A 21,715-nucleotide genomic window follows, 5' to 3' on the forward strand; every position below is an offset into this window, starting at 1 on the left:
CCCCCCCCGAGCATCATTTCTCTTCATTATGCCAAACAGACCTCCTGCCTTGCTTGATGTGGAAAGTGTGTGTGGATGTGATGTGTGTGCACATGTGAGTTTTCACATGTGTGGTAGGGAGTAGGATGGTGGGAGCTTCAGCAGATTTTCAAAGAGATCTCCAAGCAACGGACACTTTCTTCTTGCTGATGCTGTGTGTGCGTGTGCGCGCGCATGTGTTTGCATTTGAAGGACGGTTGAGAAGATAAGCTGGATCTATATGGATACTTTACTTCTATCTAATGAAATGTGTGGTGAGGGGCTCACAGCGACAGACGGAGAGGATTACCAGCTCTCTGATTGCAAGGCAGACAGACGATCAGTAGGGGAGGGGCTCATCTCAGAGCTACTCATCCATCACTCCTGCTTCACTCTAGAGAAGAGGAGGAAGAACCACTCATCTCTTAATCAGGACAACCATCGTTTCCTGTACCTGCATCGTCCTCCTCGTGCTGCCGGGGGACTTGTATAACAAGCTCCGTGGCCGTGTTTGGTAAGCAGCGTTGAACTCATTCAGTTGTATGCATCTGTTGCTTTTACACTTACCAAGCGCCGTGAGATTCAGCAACTGACTGCTGTGCTGAAAAACATTCCCAGATCTAGCAAGCCTACCCATGGAGCCCTTTTGGCATTTCTGATGTTGAATAATTTCAGTGATTGCACCATATGGGTGGAAGCATGTCCTCCCATCGCCTGCCCCCGCAAATCAGAGCCAATCCTGCAAAGTGGGTCTTTAATGGCTCAGTGAGTCCCTACCAGTCTGTCTCCTACCTACACCAAGGCCAGGATTAGTTATTGTGTGTGTCAGGGGGAAAAAGCACAGGCTTGGGGAGGGGGGAGAGGCCCCACTAATTGCTGGATTAGTTGGACTGAGGGCGTTCAGCCTTGTGTTAAAGATGAGGGGTGTTCTGGGGGGGGGGGGGGCACAGTTACCAAATCAAACCAGAAATAAAAGGGTGCAGTAGCCATGTATCCACACATTTCCATTTGTGAATTGCCTGCTGACAGTGAGCTGTCAGTGAGTGAGCATCCTGACTTCTGCAAAGAGATTAGAGGCTTTTTGTGTTTCCGTGAATACACACCTCCACTACAGTGTAGAAGCCGTGCCAGAGGTTGTGCACCACATGATAAGGCCTGCTCATTTGGCAGGAAGATAAATACTGTCCTTTTTCAGTAAGACAGAAGGAAAAGATAGGTAGATAGATTCTTACATGCAGGAAGAGAGCAATAGAAATAGACATAGAGAGAGAGAAAGAGAGCTGGCTTGGCTGTGTGCCTGAACCTGCAGCGAAACAGGGACCACAGAGAAAATAAATGAGAAAGAAAGAAAGAAAAAAAAAAAGAAAAAGTACTTACTGGCGAGGGCCTTCTCATAGTTCTTCCCCATGGCAACAAAGTTCCGTAAGCAGGGGTTGAACTGCTCCATGATGGTCTGAAAGAGAAAACAAGAGATAGATGGAAGGTGGAGGTTTCACTTATCTGCAGCGCGGGGGTCAAGGGCAGAGAAGAAAGACTTACACCTTGCTCTATTCATTCTCCCCTGCACTCTCTTTCTGCTTCCCTCTCTCTCTCTCTGCCTTTCTCTGGCACACACAAACCTCCCTCCCAGCTGCACAAAATCTTGTTTCTTATAGTGTAAATAGCTATCGACTGACTCTTTTGGACACACTCAGTGGTTGTCTTGGATGTTAATGAGGGCAAGGATTGGGTTTCCCCGCCCACATTCTGCTCCTCCTATAATGAGAAATAGTCCAGGTGGGAGGAGAGGTAGGAGAGGCTGGGGTTGTTGATGATGATGATGATGATGATGGTGGTGCCCTGGCGGAGTGGGTAGATGAACTCGTGGACTCAGAACAAAGTGACTGTGAAATTTGCATTGACAGGTTTGCATACTGTATGGTTACCTGTGGGCATTAGATGATGGACACAAAAGCTCAATATGGCCATGAGAGAGAAGGGCAGTGTAGATGCTACAGATGATATATGATGCTGCTGGCCATAATTCGGCAGCATCTACACTTAACATCACTGCGATAGCACTGGTCACTGTATGAAGGAAATAAGGGCTGCGCTGCCACCATTCTTGTTCTAACTACAAGAAAAGTTTCCTACTGTGACAATAAATAACGCTATGCCATAATAATGGTAAAAAAATGTATCATTAAAGGGCCTTATAACAAGAAAATGCTCATTATAAAGAGAAACTGAGCAGATTGTTTCGTCATGGCAGCGGCTCTCTGCCACATTACTGTAGAGATGCTGTATTATACTCCACTGTAGGCAGAGTCAGTCTAAATGCAGAGGATGCATGATGCCTGACATCTCCCACCACCATCGTTTCCTCTACCTCTTCTCTCTTTCCTCCTCCTGTGCTCCTCCAGGGCTTCTTCCAATTAGCCGGTCCCCAGTCAGCTAGTCAGGAACAGCCAGGGGACAGGAGAGACAACCACAACACTGCTGCAGCAGCAGTCCCTACACAAGCCATCAATACTGCAGGAGAACACTTAATAATCTACTTCTAGCCTGAATCCACACTGTGGCAAAATAATATGGCAAGGTGCCACCAGTGTCAACCTGAAACAACCCCAGCAGCTCATCCTGAACATCATATGCCTCGTATCTTAAGTCAGACCTCAGCATTCTTTGCTTTTTGCCTTCATCTTGCCGTCTGTCTTTTGTTTTTAATGAGAGCAAAGATTTGGAAAGGACTGTGTGTGTGTGTGTATGTGTGTGCTGGCTGTGGTGTTTATCCCCATCAGGAGTCGTAGTTCAAGTGGCTTGAGTGCAGCACAACCCGCCTACAGTAGAAATACCAATGAGTCAGACATAAACCAGTGATACTTTCATTACCGACAGTAACTATTTTACTACGCCTCTCCATGACTGTGTTCGCATCTAAAGCCCGTGGAGCAAAAACTGGACTTGAATACAAAAATAGGGACACGATGCGAAAAAAGAAAAAAGTGGTCAGTCACTCACCCCTAGCTACAACAAAAACAGATGCAGCTGGGCCTATCGTATCTAGCTTTTGATCAGATTGGTTCACTTATGCTGATAATAAGGTCCGCTAACCTTTGCCAATTATTTTCTCAATTCATTAACTGTTTTATCAATAAAGTGTGGGAGAAAAAAACGGCAAGTAATACCAGTTTGAATTTCAAAGCCCAAGGGGATGGATTTAGATTGCTTGTTTTATTTCACCAACAGTCCAAACCCAGAAGATATTCAGTTTTCTATTATATAAGACAATGAAAAGCAGCAAATATTCAAGAGGCTGGAACTTCAAAACGTTTTAACATTGCCTTGGTCGTTGTGAAAATGGACGCGAGGTACAACAGTGGGCAAAAAAGATGGGTCAGGTGTTATCCAGGTTCCCCTGGCTATTGGCTGGCTGAAATCAGAGGTCACAGTCCTCCCTTTTTAAATTCCTACTCCTCTGTTAACTGGGTCTTGTCCTCAAGCAAAACGGACTCACACCAAGTCCACTGTGCAGCGGCTCAGCAGCTCTCAGGAACACAGTGAGAGAAACTTCTTTTCAAAAGACAACAGTTGTTCCTGAAGGGAAAAATGTTCTCAAAAATAAAACGGTGCATATTAATGTACTACAGACTCCTAAATACACAGCTTATTTATTTTTACAGAGGGAATCATATGAATGTATTGTTTTACATGAATTCATTTCAAAAGTTACCACAAAGTAATGGCAGACTGAGCAATATAAACAAATCTAACGGCAACTCGTGTTGAAACCGGCTCCCTTTCTTTACCATGTGGATCTGTTAGTCTGATATACTAGAAGGATAGGAGCATAATTGGGGGAGAATCCCATCTTCAAGCACACAGCACTCGAATGAAAGGCATCTCCGCTCCTGCCGCCTCTAGGAAGATAAAAGACTAACACATCCCTCAGGACCTCGCTAAGGAAATATTTACGCCTAAATATTTCTTCGCTCTGCCTGATTGTGATGTAAAGTGCATCTCATTGATGAGGAAAAGGTCACACGGATGCGTGCGTCACGAGCACATATTCATGCATGTGTGCGTACTCATGCGCACACCTACATTAATACAAGGCTTCTAATAAAGAGTGGTGGTGTTTCAAAGTGGTGGGAGGATTACATAACAAAGCAAAGCCCAGTGCAGCATCATTACGGCACACACTCCCACTGAGGAGGCCAAAGGTAGATGACACAGGCCTGGCTGCCTTTTCTTCTATGTGCTGAGCGCACACACACGCTTGCACACACATGTTGACCCACTGGCACTGAATAAACACGATGAACATAAATGAAGTTATGGAACGAGTTCACATAAAGAATTAGATGATAATTATGCTATAACTATCTTATAAGAGACATAAATTAAAGTGTATTTTAAATGACCGACAGCTGAGAGAAAGTGGAGAGGAAAAAAAAAAAGAAGAAAAAAAAAAACTGAGGTAGTTTCTTTCTTCATCTCTTCCCATTGTTGCTAAATTTGTCATCCCAGTTCTCTTGTACTACATTGTTATCCTAATTGTGGCAGCTAATTGGGAAATGGGGCCAGGAGGCACTTGCAGTTGTGTGACATGGAGAGTGAGAGGTAGAGAGAAGGAGAGAGGGAGAGAGGGAGAGAGAGAGAGAGAGAGAGAGCGAGAGAGAGAGCGCGAGAGAGAGAGATCAAGCAAGTGATTGACTAGAAAATTGCAAGGATGTAATATTCTGAGAGTTATGAACAAAAGGTATGTAATCACGCACTGTATACCCCTTCCCATTCAAACACTCTCTGTATCATCTTTCAATTAAAGAAATAATAAAATAAGAAACATGTCACGGCTGAAGTGTAATCTTTTTCCTTTCGAGAGACGGACCGACTGTCCACTTTGCGGCTGCCTGCGTCACGACTGAATGAATTCATTATCAGCACTTGGGGACAAAAATTAAAGCAGACAATTAAAAAGGAGGGCAGAGAAATGTCCCCTACAAAATGAATCAAATCCGTTTGACACCCATTTGTGCTGTGAGGTGGGACAGGGAGAATATGGAGAAAAGTCGGGAGTGCAAGAATAAAGGCAGGAGATAAGGAGAAACATTATTAAGAGGATTAAAATGATTTCTCCCCGTGCCCTAACCAAATTAATTTTTCCTCAGCGTAGAAGTAGCAATTGAAACAAGGTCAGTTTATATGAAATAGATTGCGGGATATTCATCCATCTCTGCTCATTCTGTTCTCTTCTGTCTTACACACACACACACACACACACACACACACACACACACACACACACACACACACACACACACACAGTAATGACATGCAAAGGGGGTAATTTCAAAGTAAGACCAGCTGACTAGAGCCAGGGGGGAATCACGCGCAATCAGAAGCCAGGATGCCATCAACTACTCAATCTCGCCCTCCTCTCCCTCCTTCCTCCATATTCCCTCCTCTCCACGGCAACTAGCCGCCAAGCCTGAAAATGACCAGAATCAGATGAGTACTGAAGCCACCAATTACTGTATTAGTGTGGAGTGTAAGGACTTGTCATGTGGTTACAGGCAGCACAGGCAGCCAAGCCTAAAGATGTAATCAGGGAGGAATGTAAAGAAAGTGGATAATATGCGGATGTACTCATGACCCCCGTACATTTAGTCTTTCATTTCGTCATAAGGAGCAGTGCGAGTTTATGACGGGTCTCAATCAGCTGGAGGACAGCTGAGACCTTTTGCTCTAAACTAATTACAGTGCCAAGAGAAAATAATCCGGCTGCAGTGTAATCTCCTGTCTGCTCGACTCCACTGATCGATGAGGATGAAGATCTGGGTGTCTCGCCACCTCGGCTAAACTTTCCCAGGGGGATCCCGTTGTTGCCCAAGTGACTTCACTGAAGCCGGCCTGAACATAATTTAATAACAGAAAACCAATTGTGCCATATATGTTTTGATATCATTACATGATACAAACGCAGCAAGCCAGGGTACAAGCAAAGTAAACACTTTTCTACTTTCTGTCTAGTTACCAGTTTTAAAATTAACTTTGCAATTATGCAAATGTGTGCAGAGAACATTAGCTACAATTAAATAACATTAAAATCAATGCTACTGAGTTTTGCCTCACGGCAGCTGTGGGTAAACATATTACTGCAAAGACATTGATCTGCTTCTACCACGCCGTGCAGCTCAAGTTGATTCCAAAATTCTTGTAAAAAAAAAAAAAAAAATCAAAAAACAAAACAACAATTTAAACTTTTCCCAATGGCCACGAGGGTCGTTTTGGCCCGTGCCGTAAACACTATATAATAATAATAATAATAATACAACAAGCAGGAATGAGTTGACGGACCTCTTGCATCACCTCGTGTGTGCGTGACGGCTACATCGCTGAACTGATGCGGCTCACAGTGTGCGTCCATACCGTTGCGGCGCTGCTCCTGACAGCCCTATCCGTGTACATTCACTTTGCCTTTGATAATGGCCATCAATAACACTAGCTATCCACTGTGTGACCAACGGTCAGAAAAGTGAAGACCTGTAACCAGAGAGAGAGAGAGAGAGAGAGAGAAAACTGGAAAACTACCACCTTTCATCTAATGTTTTATTAGCTGCTATGACTAAATACTAGGACACATGTAGCCTCCACTGTCTCCTGTAATAACATGCAATTGCTAAAATGGTTAACCCCCCCCAGATGAACATAGTGGCCAAATGTATAACTAGTCTGGTACCCATTAGCTCAACAGACAAGGTTAGCCAACAAAATTAGTGGCCTGGGATGTCCTGAATGATTGTGTCAGTCCTGCCCCTGTACATAATCACACTAGCCAGTGCACGTACATTATAGCAATGCCTGGACACTCAATAACAGTGTGGATAATGAGCCAGAAATATCAGCTTAGAGGAAATTACATTGTTTAAAGAAGTCTGAACAGTGTATGAAGTCAATTGCTGCATCAGGCTGAGATACGTTCAATTGGTAAAACAGAGGTTTATAGTTTTGTAATAAAAAAGTCCATCATCAGGAGCATGTACAGTGGAACAACACAAACAATGTGTGTCATTAAAAGGTCAACTTTTTTCAACTTTTGAGTGCATTGAAAGAGCTGACAATATGTGTTAGAGCTGCAGTCTGTGGAGTGTGTGTGGGTATTGTTTTGAAAGGCCAGTCGGGGTCAAACTTTACAGTAGTGTATTTCTGATGGCCTGGGTTCTTCGCACAAGTGAGTCAATTAGGTACCAAGGCTGGTGACGACTCATCACAAATTGCTTGTGTATCTTAACTATTCCTCTTGTTGCCATCACTGCGAATGTGAGACTCCAATATTGGAAAGACAACAGCCACTTGTGAGAGGCTGCATTCCAAATCTTATTACATTTCACCAGAAGAACCAGCCAAATTCATTTAAAGATCACGCTCAAAAACAGCCACGAGTCACAGTTTTTGACTTCCCATTTCCTCAAAAGGGATAGCAGCTAACTTTTTGTTGGCTCAGACGATCTTAGATTCACAGATAAACATAGTCTCCTTCCAATATAATAAGTGAGTATTCAAGGGGACCTAACAAGGGCTGGGGATGTGGAGCACCAGGAATCACTGCAGGGCTAGAGTGCGAGTGAAGGGAACACAGCCAACCTCTTACTGCAATACATCAAAAAGACAGGCTAGAGAACTTTCTAAAGTACACACAGAAAAACACACAGAGAGGCTCATACTTATTTCAAGAGCCAAGTCCAGGTATAACTGTGAGCGGATGCCATGAAGAAGCTTGTCCTTCTTGCATACCTAAAGCCTTACTAATACTGCAGCACATGCCTTCAGTGGAAGCCAAGGCGGACATCAAATTCAAGAATACCATGTGAATATTTGTCTCCTTTCCAAGTTTGTGTTGAAGAGAGAAAACTTCCAACAGCATTAGCCGAGAGAAGACTGCACAGTTGTTGTGTTCTTTTGTTATGGACGTGTACAGAATGTACTATTGTGCATCAGTCATGTCAACCACAGACAGGCATCTATATTAAAAGAGACCAAAGATGCTCATCTTATAACTTCAAAACGTGCCAGGCAATTCTTTGTTTGAGGATGCAGCAGATACTGACTGTTTCAGCACTTCAAATTTAGCAGCATTATGTTTGAAAACATAATGTGCAATCCCCGATGAAATTATCCCAGTTTGCACCTGCGATCAGGGGGGCAGGTTCTGTCTCCTTCGACCTGGATAAATAACTTAATGAGAAGAATTTCTTTCTCATCTCACTGGGGATGAAAACCTGGCCTCTGGTGATTTTCTTTCCTTCGTGCAGCTCTAGCAGGAATTGCAGAATACTAGTTATTACAGCTAAAATATTAGCAGCAAGGATCCAATTATGGATTGTGGTCACAGAAGTCATGAACTCACGAATCAGCAGAATCTTCAAGAGAACCAAGACAATGAAATCAACACTCCACTGTTCATTTTCTATAGTCAGCTAAAACCACACTAAATAACACAAAAATAAAGGCATTGTATTCTTCTGCTCCTCATTCTGATTCTACGTATTCAGTCATGTTGGAGTCCCACATGACTCATGTTACAAGAAACTCAACTGTTGCAAAAGGATACATCTCCATCTATGTAAAATCTTGAATCACCTCTTACTAACATCCGTCCACTTACAGGCCCCATGTTCTTGCCTTTCACCATCTGCACCTTGCTACCTGGACTGCGTGGTGTGTAAAGCAGCTATGGGTGGAAGTGGACTGGTCTGCCAGCTCCTGCTACAAATGGGATTGAAAAAGAAACACATGTCTGTTCATTTGGAATGATCTTTCATTAACTGGTAATAAAGAAGGCGCGTGTTAGCTGCAACAAAACGACACCGGCATGCCACATCATGTGGAAGTTAAGTGCTTTGTCATATTAGAGGCGCCTCCCACCTTGGAAAGAAAAGGCAATTCCTTACCCTTTGGTAAATTGTTTGCCACTTCATGAAGCTCTGCCAGCACTAACAGACACATTATTAGGAGCTTTGCTTTTTCCCAGATGAATTGGCAACAGCCAAAAGGCACAGTTTAGTCAAATTCAACCACAACTTGACTAGACATGAGGCTTGCTGACTGCCTTGGGCCCCACACTTATCTACAAGAGGTCTTAGGTGGAGGTGGAGAAACGACCTCTCGGGTTCTTTGACCTGCCCACCACCTTCGAACTGCTGCTAGCGCACAACAAATTGTTTGCCGGCCAGAGACTAACTATTTACTGTGTTTGTTTGCTTTGCTGTCATCTGCAGCCAGTGTGAGCCCCCTCCTCAGGCCGGCAGCAGCCACTCAACTAACTCAACACAGGCTCTGGTTACCACAGCAACCAAGACCCAGACATATTTGCTAGCTTTGACCAGCAAAAAATCCATTCATTTCAGCTGAGGAGAAAAATCCCTCAAAATATTGTTTGTTTGTCTTTTGACTCTAATCAATTGTGAAAGGATCAAAAGCAGGAGGTTAATAAACAGACAGCAGAGATTAGTGTTTTTCATCATGACTATCAAATGACATAAAAATGAACAGCTTAATTTCAGTTTAGGTTACTTCACTGGTTAGATGAAGAGGATATCAGTGAATTCACATTTTTGCCATAAAGCTTCCAGAAAAGGGTGTTAATGAATTATAGATCCTCCATTCAACATTCAGACTTCACCACAGTCTAAAAACAGACAGAAAAACATGTTTCTAGTGCTTAAATTAATGTAACCATAAAATGCATTTATATTTGCTATTTTTAAACATCCTACAGTGCCAGTCTTTTTTAACAAAGTGCTCAGTCAATTTGAATGCTGCACGGAGGTGGCACTTCTTTAACCTGTCTGGCTTTTATTTCATGCTAATGCATCTCAGTGAGCTTGGGACACAAATGTACATCCTGCTATATTGTTAATTATAAGAGACTTTGCACACGGGCTAAGAGGAACATCTCTTAAATAAGAGATGTAAGTGTATTTATGAATTTACACAAATAAATAAATAAAAAACAAAACAAACTCCATGAAAATGTCCCCATCGAAAGGGACACTCAAACCATGTGGGCATCAACTTCTTTCTGTAACACAGCATGACCGGTCTGGAGCTCAGAGCAGCACTGTGGTTGCATGCTCAGCTGGCCTGGTGGCGTGGTGTGGCCAGTGCTACTGAAAGTAGCAGCATCTGCCACAGAGACATACAGTAACACTAGCCACAGGCATGTTAACTTTAGCTCATGGCCCATAAATGTAAGGCCATTGTCCACTGCCACAGCACTAACAAAAAATTTCTGTCTCTGCCTGTGTCTCTTTCAGCCTGTGTAATTACAGCTTCACCCTCCACAGTAATTAGGGACTATTTCAACAAGGATGTGGAATGTCTCCATCTATTTTTCCTTCTCTTCATCTCCTTCTCTCTTCCACCCCCACAATAAAGCATTTAATGCTTTCTATAAAGCAAAAGGAAATCCTTATGTTTGCTGTTTTTGAAACAGATAAGTAATATTTTGGACGATAGCCACGTTAACAAGGTGGCTTCAAATCAACGTTTTTTTTTTTTTTTTTTTCCTTCAGCGACAGCTGTGAAGCTTCTTTGCAGTCAACAGAGTGTAGCCTTGGATTTAGCACTGAGTATCTCCAGTCTCTGCCCTTGAAAAAGCAGTGATGAGTAAAAGAAAAGAGCGAATGTCTCTAAACCATCCGCCCCCGGACGTGCAGAGAAGGTGGGTGTGTGGAGCAATAGTCCTCTCTCTGCATCGCAGTCAAAGGCGCAGGGAACAAATCTGCCGTTCCACAGGCAATGAATGTTATGATATCTCCCGCAGTGCATAATGCAATCTTTTCAAGGCCCTGGGCACCAGCAGGCATAAACTTGTTGAAACACTATATTCTGGAGGCAGATGTTCAGGAGCTGAAGTCATTTTAAACTCTGTTAAATTGCATATTATAAGGCAAGTGGCGCCTGATGAGATATACTGCTGGAAAGAAAGGTAAATAAAGTGATGGATGGCGTCTTCATTCAAGTGACTCTAGACAGCTTCTTAATGCAAGACCACAGGGGCAAGACACAGCATTGTATATACAGCAGACTGGGCTGGTTTACACTGGACCACTTATGGGGCTTTTATAGAGCAGTTTTCATCAATTACACCAGGTTCAACATCTCTCTCTGAAACAAACACATGGATACTTGCAAAAAAGACTCCCTCTCCATCGCTTTTTCCTCCTTCTCGCTTGCCTTCTCCAGCCCTCCACCAACTGCAAGTCTTTTAGCACAATGATATGACAGAAACACATAAGAATAATGGCACGTTGTTGCTAAGAGACCACCTGTTCAGATCTCCCACATGAGCTTGTGTTGAAACTGTGGTCCTCTTATCATCATCAGAATATCATTCATTTGAGTGCCGCGAATGTCACGACAATATTGCAACTGAGAGAGAAACCCATTATATAACAAGATGTCTTTTAGGCAGAAAAACCTGCATTTCAGATCAGGGTTTTTAATCAAACGGCGCAATGCAGCAGGATCAGACTCATGACACAATGAAGGTCTTATAACCGCAGAGTGTAGAGCATTAGACTTGATCCAGTTAACGTCAAACAACTTTTTTTTCTTTTTCTTTTTGTCTTCTTCATAAAACAGCCATTTGAGAAAATGGCATCCAGTGTTTTCCAAGCTCTGTTGACAATTAGGGAGTGGTGCTGCATGGGAAAATGAGTGTTGCCCTGAGGGCTGGTAGAGACGACACACCCTTTTATTCCTTTACCTGCAAGGGTGTGTTCAAAACCTGCACTGACTGTATCAGGCACAGAACACGCCACACTTCCTATGACGAATACAAATCAAATTGAAATTGAGCTCCAGGAAAACTTTAATATTTCTTTCATTTACCGCTTATTAAAAGTTTATCTCATGGTTGCCACTGACAGGTTTTGTCAATGACTGACCTGACAAACAGCCCTACTCTCTTCAGCCTCCAGTCTGATTAGGCTGTGTGTTCACTTCAACCCCCCCTCCTCGAAGCCAGGTCGGCGCTCAGACGTAACCCACTGGCATGCTAAGAGGCTTGACCCAGGGCACCGCTCCTCTCAGACTGCCAGCGACACAGCCAGCTGGTGGAGATGACTGTGGTGCACACACAGACACGCAAGCACCGAGTGTCAGTCTTAAGTATCTGTCTCACCCCCGTCAGCTGGGGGAATGACTAGATGCCAATCACCATGTCTGGAGCTGCCTGTCTATGTGAAGGAGGAGAACTGAAGTGAGTCACAGAGGATCAACGTTGGGATTGCTGGGTTTACAGGGTTGACTCCCCTGTTGATTAAGATAAAGTCATCTCAACAAAAAAAAGGAAACCTAAGGAGTGCCTTTGGCCTTCACCAAAGGAAAAGCGCTCGCAGTGACTGAGTCTCGCCCTCGCTGTGTCTACAGTCCCAGCCCTGTTAAATACACACACTCAACTGGGCTAGCATGAGTCACAGCAGTGGAGTTACCCCCCTCTTCTCCCCTGCGATTACTCAGTATCTGCCCAGCTGCTGGCTGCAATGACTTTGCAGCCGCCGTATGTTTTTACATCTTCTATTCCTCAGGGTATACCTGCTTGAATACAAAGCAGTCAAACAAAATTACTGTGTATGGAGGCATTCAAAATCATGTGTATCAAATAGAACTGGCCGGTGGAGTCTTTCCAACACTTGGAGGTGAAAACGTTTAACAACTGCATCAAAAAGGTAAAAAGCTGCAGAATGTGAAAGGTACAACAACGTAAACATAGCAACTTCAGGGAAAGAGTCAGTGTTGAGTATAGTGAGAAATATCCAGGCATCCTGCCCCACTGCCTGTGCCAGTATAATGATGGGGTAAACCAAGTTCAATTTTCTGCTTATGTTTAGATTTTGGATAAATTTTGCATCAATCTAATTTTAATACTTATGCAACAAGCCCTGCGGCTTCACCGTTCCCTCAGTATGGCTGACAAACCCATGAAATTAAAGGTGACAGTCTGCACTTCAGGCTTAGACAATATGTCATTCGCCATTCAAGCTAATGTAAACAGATTTCACTGACCAAACATGGTGATTACCCTATCTCTACAGTAAAATGTCATCATTTGGGGAAAAAAAAGTGGTTTGAGGGTGTAAACACCTAAGAGCATGCAGTATACTGTGAAAGATTGACGCTTTTCATCGCTGAAATATGATGGGAGTCAAATTGAATCCATGTCTTTAAATATTAAAGCACACCAAGGAACTTGCTTTGACACTGCAGGGTAGGTGAAGAAAGCATGGGTAGTGCCAAATAAGCAGTGACTATAGCTAACACTCTCTCTGACCTCCTAGCTTTTGCCACTGGGTCAGATCCCCGGTGTGGAAGAGGGACTCTGTGTCTCCACTCCACTGCCCATCAGCGTTTCTGGCTGTCAGGGCTCTGACGGGTTGACAGAGCCCCCCTACTGCTGGGGCTTGCAATCGACTGAGCAACAACCATCGGCGGAAGGACCTGTTCCCCCCTAAGGGTTCACGATCCAGACACCTACAATGTGTCCATGTTGATTAACCCACATTAGTAGGTGTAAACACTTGGACAAACCCCGACAGAGCATAGCATCCAATTCACAATGACAGGGATACACTGTAGGCTGTGTGACCAATTTGGCACAGAAATAGCCACCTGAAACATTCGCTTCCCTTGTTGGCTCTATAAGAAGCTCCAGTCAGTCAGTCTCTGCTCATCTGACCTCCTTTCTGATGGATGTCTATTCCCTGTAGGAGAATGAGCAGCTCCCCTCTGCTCTCTTGGTCCTCTGTTAGAGGAAGTACTGCTGGCTTAGGGCACAAGGGCAGTTGAAAGTAGAGCAACATTTAAGGATGATTATGTGTAAATAATGTCTAGAAACACTGAGCTCTAATCATAACAGAAACCCGAGATTACCACAATTCAGACACAGGTGTGGATGTTCCATCAATAGTTGCCTGCAACCCATGAAACACAGATAAGATAATGAATCAACACCAGAGAGGATGTAGTCGATTAATGTGTTAGCTGATTCATGTAAAGTCAATTATAAATCATTTTGATTATCAAGTCGATCCTGAGTCATTTGACAAATCCCCACATTATCCCCACATTGGCTGCTCCACTTCATTCTATGTCATTGCAAATCAAATACATTTCAATTTTGGACTGCTGCTTGGACATACCAGGCAACCTGAACACATATGTTTGGCAACTCGTAAATGATGATGGGTATTTTTCAACTATTTTCTGGCCAAAATGATCAAATAATTAGTGGGAAAAATGATCAAGAGATCAATCCTCATATAAAATAAACTTAAGATGGGGCCTTAATAGCCCTCTTTTTGAGTCCTAACAATTGCATGCAAAGTTCACACAGGTTTTTTTTTTTTTAATTTTTTGTGAAGAACAGGTTTGAATGTTGAAATCCCCATGAGGCAAATGTTTACTTGTTGCAACAGATAAGCCCAGCCTTCTCTGTCCGTCAAACACCGACTTCTGGAATGCAATGTTCCACTGTTCCCATTTCAGCAAGGAAACCAGGCTATAGAAAATCCACTGGTGTTCCAGGAGAGGCCTACACCACCAATCAATGCAGTAAGTGGAATATAGGAACACAATACAGGCCTACATGTAGGAATAGAAGAAGTGAATGAGTGAGTGACTTTGATTTTGTAAGCACGGAAGGGACATTTTGCTCACAGGTGTTGCCTTAATTATCAAGCCTGGTGTCGCGCAGAAGTATGTGGAGGTGGAAGACAGGAGTATTTTGGTCAATTGGCAACTGAACAAAAAAAAAAAAAAAAAAATCAACCAACTGAGCTGCGCCTCTCCCTAAAGAGATTATCGAAGAAGAAGAAAAAAAAAAGTACGAGGCTTGAATGCGGCTTGATTAATGAATAATAAAGTCTGATTCATGGTGGATTTCCACTGTGTGTCGAACACCTGAGTCAATACCATCACATGCATCTCCAAACTTTAGTCACTAGTTGAACCTTACCTTATAGACATTTTCCGTCAAGCGGTGAACCTCGTCGGTGCGAGACATCGTGAAATCTTCAGCCAGGACCATAAACGTTTTTTCCTTGAAACGTGTATCCGCGTAAAAGAGGGAGAAATGTGGGAAAATGGGCTGCACGAGGTTGGTCGAACCGTAGGCGAGGTATTGCGCCCGCGAGAGAGGGAGACGATGCTGCGCTCCCGAAACCCCACTCCAACTAAACACACCTTCCCTCTCCAAAGCCGACAAACCGCTGCTGCCTTCACGGACTCCCCGAAAGCTCCGATTTCTCGCTATCTCCGACGCGCAGTTGAAGTTTTTCACACGTCAGTCAGAATCAGTCAGAAATAGGCTAAAATAAAACCAAAAACATTTTATGTATATAGTTTACTATATAAATCACATAGTGCAACAGGATGGCTAAACAGGGGAGATTACAGAACAATGATTAATTACTAAATAATCACTAAAATACTCAAATTTAAATACATTAAATAATAATAATAATAATAAAATAAAGCCTAAAATTTTACAAATGCAACATTATCACGACAATCAATATCATGCAATAAAATCAAGATCTCACAATACCACACAGCGTTTGTTTACCACATGCGCACTTAAATCCTAAAAGCAATATTTCCAAAAGCTTAACGATGCAGCACCATCGTGTCGAGGTGTATATTTTTCTACCATTTCAGCTCCACCATTCCTATAACATAAAGAGGTAAATGGGTGTGTCTCTACAATTAACATTTAATAGCCTATTCAAATATTCTGCTTTCTGGGGGGGGGGGATTATATATTTGCCTTCTTATACTGACACTTCTAGTGTTTGTTATGATTAACTTAAAAAGACACAAGTCCTCTCTACAATCAGCATCCGTCTGAAACAATAAATCTATAGGATAAGGCATACACAAATGTCATAAGCTATAGGTGGAGTCACCCTGCCGTTTTGTCTTCAAACAGAAGATGAAACCAGTTTTCTTTGTTATTTCCTCTCCTGCATCATTTGGACAAAGAATGGAAGCTCTAAATTAAACCAATTCAGCCAAAAAGACAAAACAGAAGAGTTTGAGTATGCACCCTGCTTCACAGAGTCCCATTTCCACCTGTTCCAGAGGACGAGTGTGATGCATTATATCTGTTTCCTGTCCATTACAGCCTCTGCACACTCACTGCTGAGGACCTGTAAATGATGTTCAGTGCAGTTGTTCTTCTTTCAATTTACAAAATTTTATTTTTATGTATAGATTTGCATTACGTAAGGCTGTAAGCCAGTCATACCCTGACTGTTTTCAGTAACACCATAGGTGATGTTTTTCTCACAGTGGATAATTTATGTTAGCTTCATTGTACATGCTAATTAGAGTCTAAGTGCCCACTTAGTGTAGGATTGTAAATACTATATTGGCTTTCTTGTCTAAACATCTCCCACATATCAGCAACATGAGCTTTCTACTTTCTGTCAATAACCACACACACTTCAGTGACGGGATGTGAAGGAAGACACCTGTTTTGCACAGTGTTGAATCAGAAAACTAGCGAGGAGTGCCACCTCCTGGAGAATGTAGGTTACACGAAACACTGCTATTCTGTCATAATAGAGGAATGAAACCTTATGTTTTAACACAGTAGAAAAAAAAAGAAGCAGTATGAGAAAGAAAAGCCAAGACAGCATTTTGTTGTCACAGCTCAATTTAATATGTAAAACAAGTGAATTTAATGTGTAAAACATCTAAAAATTAGTCCTGTCATTCAGTTATGTCCTAACCAGCACAGTTACAATGTGACATTGCTTTGCTAAGTCAGACACAGAGGAACAAAGCATTACACTTCCTTTATGTAAGTACTTCAGGGGAGCAGTGAACCAGTGAAGTACAGACAGAGTGCTGCTTCTGTAAAACGTGTAAAGGTGCACGGATGTCTGCAGGTCCCACCCTCAGCTACTACGAGTTTAAGATGAAATACTGAAATTAACAGAATGCCCATCAGAACAAAGACAGTCTGGACAGCTTGGTGTTCAACACTGGATATCAACCACTAATTGAGTCTGTTAGGCTGCCAGCATCTCTCTGTCTGGCTTGTTCTTTGCTTCTCTCTTCTCTAGAAAACAAAGTAAAGCAAATATAATCAGTCTGGCATCAGTTACAAATATATCAACTGTGTAGGGAATGCTTTATGGTGTAAAAAAAAAAAAAAAGATCAACTGCACCTGGTTCGGCTTTAGCTGCCTCTGGGACTTCTGGTATTGGCTCAGTGGGGACTTCTGGAAGTGTTACATCTTCTCCCTGGGGACAGACACAGTAAAGGTTTTGCAAGGTAATGAGAAAGGCACAAAATATTCAGTTCTAAAACTAAAATATAATCATTTTAAGATCTCTTAAACTTTATGAGGCAATACCTGTCAAGTCAATTTTAGTTGTGTTTATAAATCACAAATCTGCCTAAAAGAGCTTCACAATCTGTATAACATGCATCCAAAAGAATACGAGGGAAACATTATGGATTTTCTATTGTTCTGTAAGTATAAATTAATGAAACGAATGAAATGAATTTATTTGATGGTACATTCAAAACATTTGTAGATAAACTGTTTGAAGTGAATAATGTTGCTCTTTGCCTTCATTTTCAGATTGTTTGGATTGATGGATAGACAATAAAAATTGCACATACTGAATAAATAAAAAAAAAAAAAATTAAATTGCAAATCAGTCACTAGATTGATGTCTTGTTCTGATATTCTATCACACTACAAATAGAAATATATAAATACATACTAAATTATGTCCATTGCCATACAACTTGTGTGTTTTATTTGAATAACTGGATCAAGCACAGAATCGGTGTCTATGTTCAAGAGTGAAACAGAGTAATTTGTGTAGTTTGTGTCAAAAAGTTTGTGGAATAATAATTAGATTACAAAAGAAGAAAAATCTACTGAGGTTTTAATTATTATGAATCAACCAAAATGATATTCACAGCTGTTTCAGTTACAGCCTGTTATTACATTAAAATGATACTGAGGAAGTGGTTTACTTCAAAATTCTTCCAACTCTGCTAAAATTATTCCGCCTCCCCAAGACACAGATATTATACAAATCTGAAGTCAGAGTAACAACATGCAGTTTTGCTACAAAATCCCCTATTGACTCAACTCTCAATCACAGCTTTAATCGCACCAGTGGAAGAGCTAAATGTCCCAACTGCTGAAGCCTGTGGTTACACCAGGCCTCAGGGTGTGTAACTGTTAATGTGAAGTGTTTACAGTGTTTTACAGAAAAAAACAAAAAAACCAAGCATGTGTGCTCAGCAAACATTATCTTTATTAATAAAGGTTGAACATGCCGCTTAACACCCACCTGAGTGATAGCTTCCAGCTCTGCTAAAACAGCATCCTCGTCCTCCTGCGTCAGGGCGCCAGCCAGCATTTCATCTATTTGCTGCAGGACCAAAAGAATGTGTAAGCTGACAGCACACTGACAGCTCCAATTTTTTTTCCGACTTATAAAAAGGCATGGATTTTTTTCTGTGGACAAACATGAGTTTTTGGAGTTCTCTTGGAAAGTTCAGGTTGGAGGTGTCTGCGTCCTCTAAACATGTACACCATAATATGAAGAAATCAATGAGCAAATAATAGCATTCTTCAAATTTCATTTAAAAACAATCACCACATTTTGACCACTAGTCATTATGCAGTTTAATTAATTTAAAGCAGAAAGAAGTGGAAACAGCTCTGTGCACATCTATTTTGACTAACATCAAGCAAACATTTACCCTTTGATATTCAATTGATTCCTGGGTCTCATCCAGGATTCTCTCCACATCTTCTATTGACATGATCTGTCACAAACAAGGAAAGACAGCCCACATTACATAAGAAAAGTCACTTGAATGAAAAGTGTGTTTTCCACATATTCTGATGGCTTGTGAATTTTCCCGAGCAAAATCTGTATACTGTATCCGAGGATGTGCAGCAGTCACACCTCTGTAATCATCTTAATCCTTTAATCTTCAAACAATGTGCACCAGCTCTGCGAACACAAACCGCAAGCTTTCTGCGCTGCTCAATCCTCACCCAAGGATCGCATTAAAGAGAGTCTGCTTATCAGTGAAAACTCTGACAATACTAAGGTATGCACACACATATCTAAGGCTTAAGGGGGTATTATTATTATTATTTTTATTATTATTATTACAGTAAAAGGAAGAGCATAGTTCTCAACACAAAAGGCAGGAAAACAAATAGGAAAAGAATATCTACCTCATGCATACTCTTCAGACAATCATTCCCGACCTTAAGCCCTTCGATGACTTTCATCTCAATTTGCATGAACTCAATATCCTGAACCTGTTGACAAATATTAGCATATAAAAAATGTTATTGCAAAATTACAGACATGCATGACAAACAAAACAACCAAGTGTTTTATTATGTTAAAAATCTGAATTTGGAATTAGTAAGTCCTACCGATTTTTTTAAACACCAACACCCATCATTCTCTATATTTTCTTTTACAGATCAGTTTTAGGTTGGATTTCGCTGAAAATGTGCTTGGTTGCATTGCATAGTAACCAAGCAGCATAAAGGGAGATTACAGCACTAAACAGGATGAGGTCACAAATCACTGATGTGAAATGAATCAGAGGCCTTAGAAATATTTTATTGTAATATTCATCACAGTGAATCCTTCCTCTGTCTTTAAAACTAATGCATCAAGTACAAATGTGATATTGCCATGTGACACAGTGTTGTTTGCCTTTTATTAAACTGATTCAAGAACAAAAATATTTTGAGAATTGAGAGAGCACAACCGCTGCTCCTCTTCAGGTGATAAATTGTTAAATGTTAATGAATTATAATACAACAGTACACCTTGGTAGTGATCCTTATATCATGAGGGAACCACACAGAGTAGTCTCACAAAACTTACCATGTGTTCTAGGTTTGAAATCTGATTCTCAGTCTTGTCTAGCAGCTGATCCTGATATCGTTTTTTCTTTAGAAGCAGCAGTGCTTTTCTGCAATAACAAATAAAAAGGTAAAACATAGTATAGCAAAGAGTATGTTTTTTTTTCCTATGGTAGTCATATAGTGTGTACCAGTGCATATAGAATAAAACAGATACAATTAGAGATGATGCCACTGCACCTGAATCGGATTTCAAAGATGTCAATATAATGTGTGAATTTGTTTTCTTTTTTTCACTATACATATATATATATATATATATATATATATATATATATATATATATCTTCAATTATCCTAAACTAATGCATTCTAATACAACCCTTTACACGAGGGTTATAATGTTCGGTTTTTGTTGAAAAACTGTTGATTAGCTGTGAGATCATTATGGAGGCTGCAGTTTGTGGTGCTTTTGAACTGTAATGCATTGTACAAGGAAGTGTGTCTATTGTATGCCTACTTTCATTGATTTGAATGAGGTGGACAAAACAATAGGAACACCTGACAATCGTTGAGGCCTCCGCATTGATCATGAAGTTGATCAACAGATGTTTATTTCATACTGTTTCAGATATTAACAGAAAGGTTATACTGACTAAATGGCCGTAGCTTTTTGACACTCACTCTTTCCTGCCATCTTTTAGCAACTGCTTTGCAAGAAGTCGCTCTTTCTCCAGTTGTAAGGTGATTCTCTTTTGGTACTGCTTCAGTTTATCTCTCTGCTGCTTCAATTGCTGTGAAAAACAAAGTCAGAGATATTTCTAAAGTAACAATATAGCTTTTATGAACCATCCATATAAATGCAGAAGAAATACATACACTGACAGTGACACTGTCCATGGTTTGTATATGTACAAACAGACAACACTTCTCAATTTAATGCAAACACTGTAATGCGTAAACAACAATTGACAATTACGTTTGACAAAACTTGTGTTTATTTTAAGTGTTTTGACCGCGTTACAGAGTACTGGGGTTCCTATTTTCCTGAGGCTTCATCACAACAGTTGTCACAGACACAGATGTTGGGGAATATTGTTAGCTCGTCCAAGCAAAGGAACCCCGTCTAGCTATGAATGACATTAAAATCCAATCGTAAACACATCGGCTAACGTTCCTCAGCTAACACTAGCCTTGTGTTCATGTAACGGGACTAATCTGTGGCTAACGCCGCTATCAAGCTCACCAAAATGGCTTTGTCTTGTTCCGTTACACGAGAGGGTCGACTCTTTCTCCCAAAAACGTTTCCCATTATTTACCCACATCCCCGCCACACCCTCCGTCATCAGCTTAAGAAATATCACTCTTTCCTGAACATTTTGCCATGATAATAAACAGCCTTAAATGGCTAGCAGGCTAACTAACGATCACCATCTCCACAGTTTTTCCGTGTTTTCTACGGCAAGCGAAGCAGGACCTTCACGACTTTGCTCCTCAAATGTCAACCAGTGTCCTGACATAGCAGTTATATAGTACCATGGTAAAATGACACAGTTACAGCCTGATACAACAGCACATACGTAAAAAACAACATGAAAAATCAAAAAGAGGACTGATATTTTAGACAACAGACATAAACATTGCATCCTGTCCATTTGTACGAATGGTGGGCTGAGTACCTTGGACAGCTCTCGACACCCCGGGGTTTCCAGGATCAGCACCTTGGACAGCGACCACGACACTTCAAGCTAAATCTTTTTGATACAACTTTTTGAAGTATA

General features: G+C 41.5%; 2 protein-coding genes across 8 annotated transcripts in view; both read right to left on the reverse strand.

Annotated features, from left to right (window-relative positions):
- Positions 1–15,248, reverse strand: part of baiap2a (BAR/IMD domain containing adaptor protein 2a) — a 53,390-nt gene extending 38,142 nt beyond the window's left edge. For all 7 annotated transcript variants that reach the window (XM_023410063.2, XM_023410065.2, XM_087175088.1 and 4 more), the window contains exons 1-2: positions 15,020–15,248; positions 1,396–1,471 (exon numbers count right to left, since the gene is read on the reverse strand). In XM_023410063.2, coding sequence (XP_023265831.1) covers positions 1,396–1,471; positions 15,020–15,091 — 148 coding nt within the window. In that variant the 5' untranslated portion in view covers positions 15,092–15,248. The remainder of the gene's footprint in view (positions 1–1,395; positions 1,472–15,019) is intronic.
- A 1,454-nt stretch (positions 15,249–16,702) lies between these two features.
- On the reverse strand, positions 16,703–21,399 carry LOC111657738 (charged multivesicular body protein 6-like). Its single transcript, XM_023410034.2, has 8 exons — positions 21,181–21,399; positions 20,619–20,728; positions 19,957–20,044; positions 19,287–19,373; positions 18,800–18,865; positions 18,385–18,465; positions 17,238–17,313; positions 16,703–17,128 (listed from the first exon to the last, which is right to left on the reverse strand). The coding sequence occupies exons 1-8, from the start codon at positions 21,244–21,246 to the stop codon at positions 17,079–17,081; spliced, it is 624 nt and encodes a 207-aa protein (XP_023265802.1). The 5' UTR covers positions 21,247–21,399; the 3' UTR covers positions 16,703–17,078.
- Positions 21,400–21,715: the final 316 nt, after the last annotated feature.

This window comes from Seriola lalandi, unplaced genomic scaffold, assembly GCF_002814215.2.
Source record: "Seriola lalandi dorsalis isolate HSWRI2012SDOR001 ecotype SW California unplaced genomic scaffold, Sedor1 jcf7180002054412, whole genome shotgun sequence".
NCBI classification, from domain to species: Eukaryota; Metazoa; Chordata; class Actinopteri; order Carangiformes; family Carangidae; genus Seriola; species Seriola lalandi.

Coding starts and splice junctions, on each gene's coding strand:
- LOC111657738 (XM_023410034.2), bottom strand. CDS start 21,246: ATGGGAAACGTTTTTGGGAGAAAGAGTCGACCCTCTCGTGTAACGGAA. Junction 18,866..19,286: donor GTCTGAAGAGTATGCATGAG/GTAGATATTCTT, acceptor TGTTTGTGACAG/ATCATGTCAATAGAAGATGT. Junction 17,129..17,237: donor GGCAGCTAAAGCCGAACCAG/GTGCAGTTGATC, acceptor TTTGTTTTCTAG/AGAAGAGAGAAGCAAAGAAC.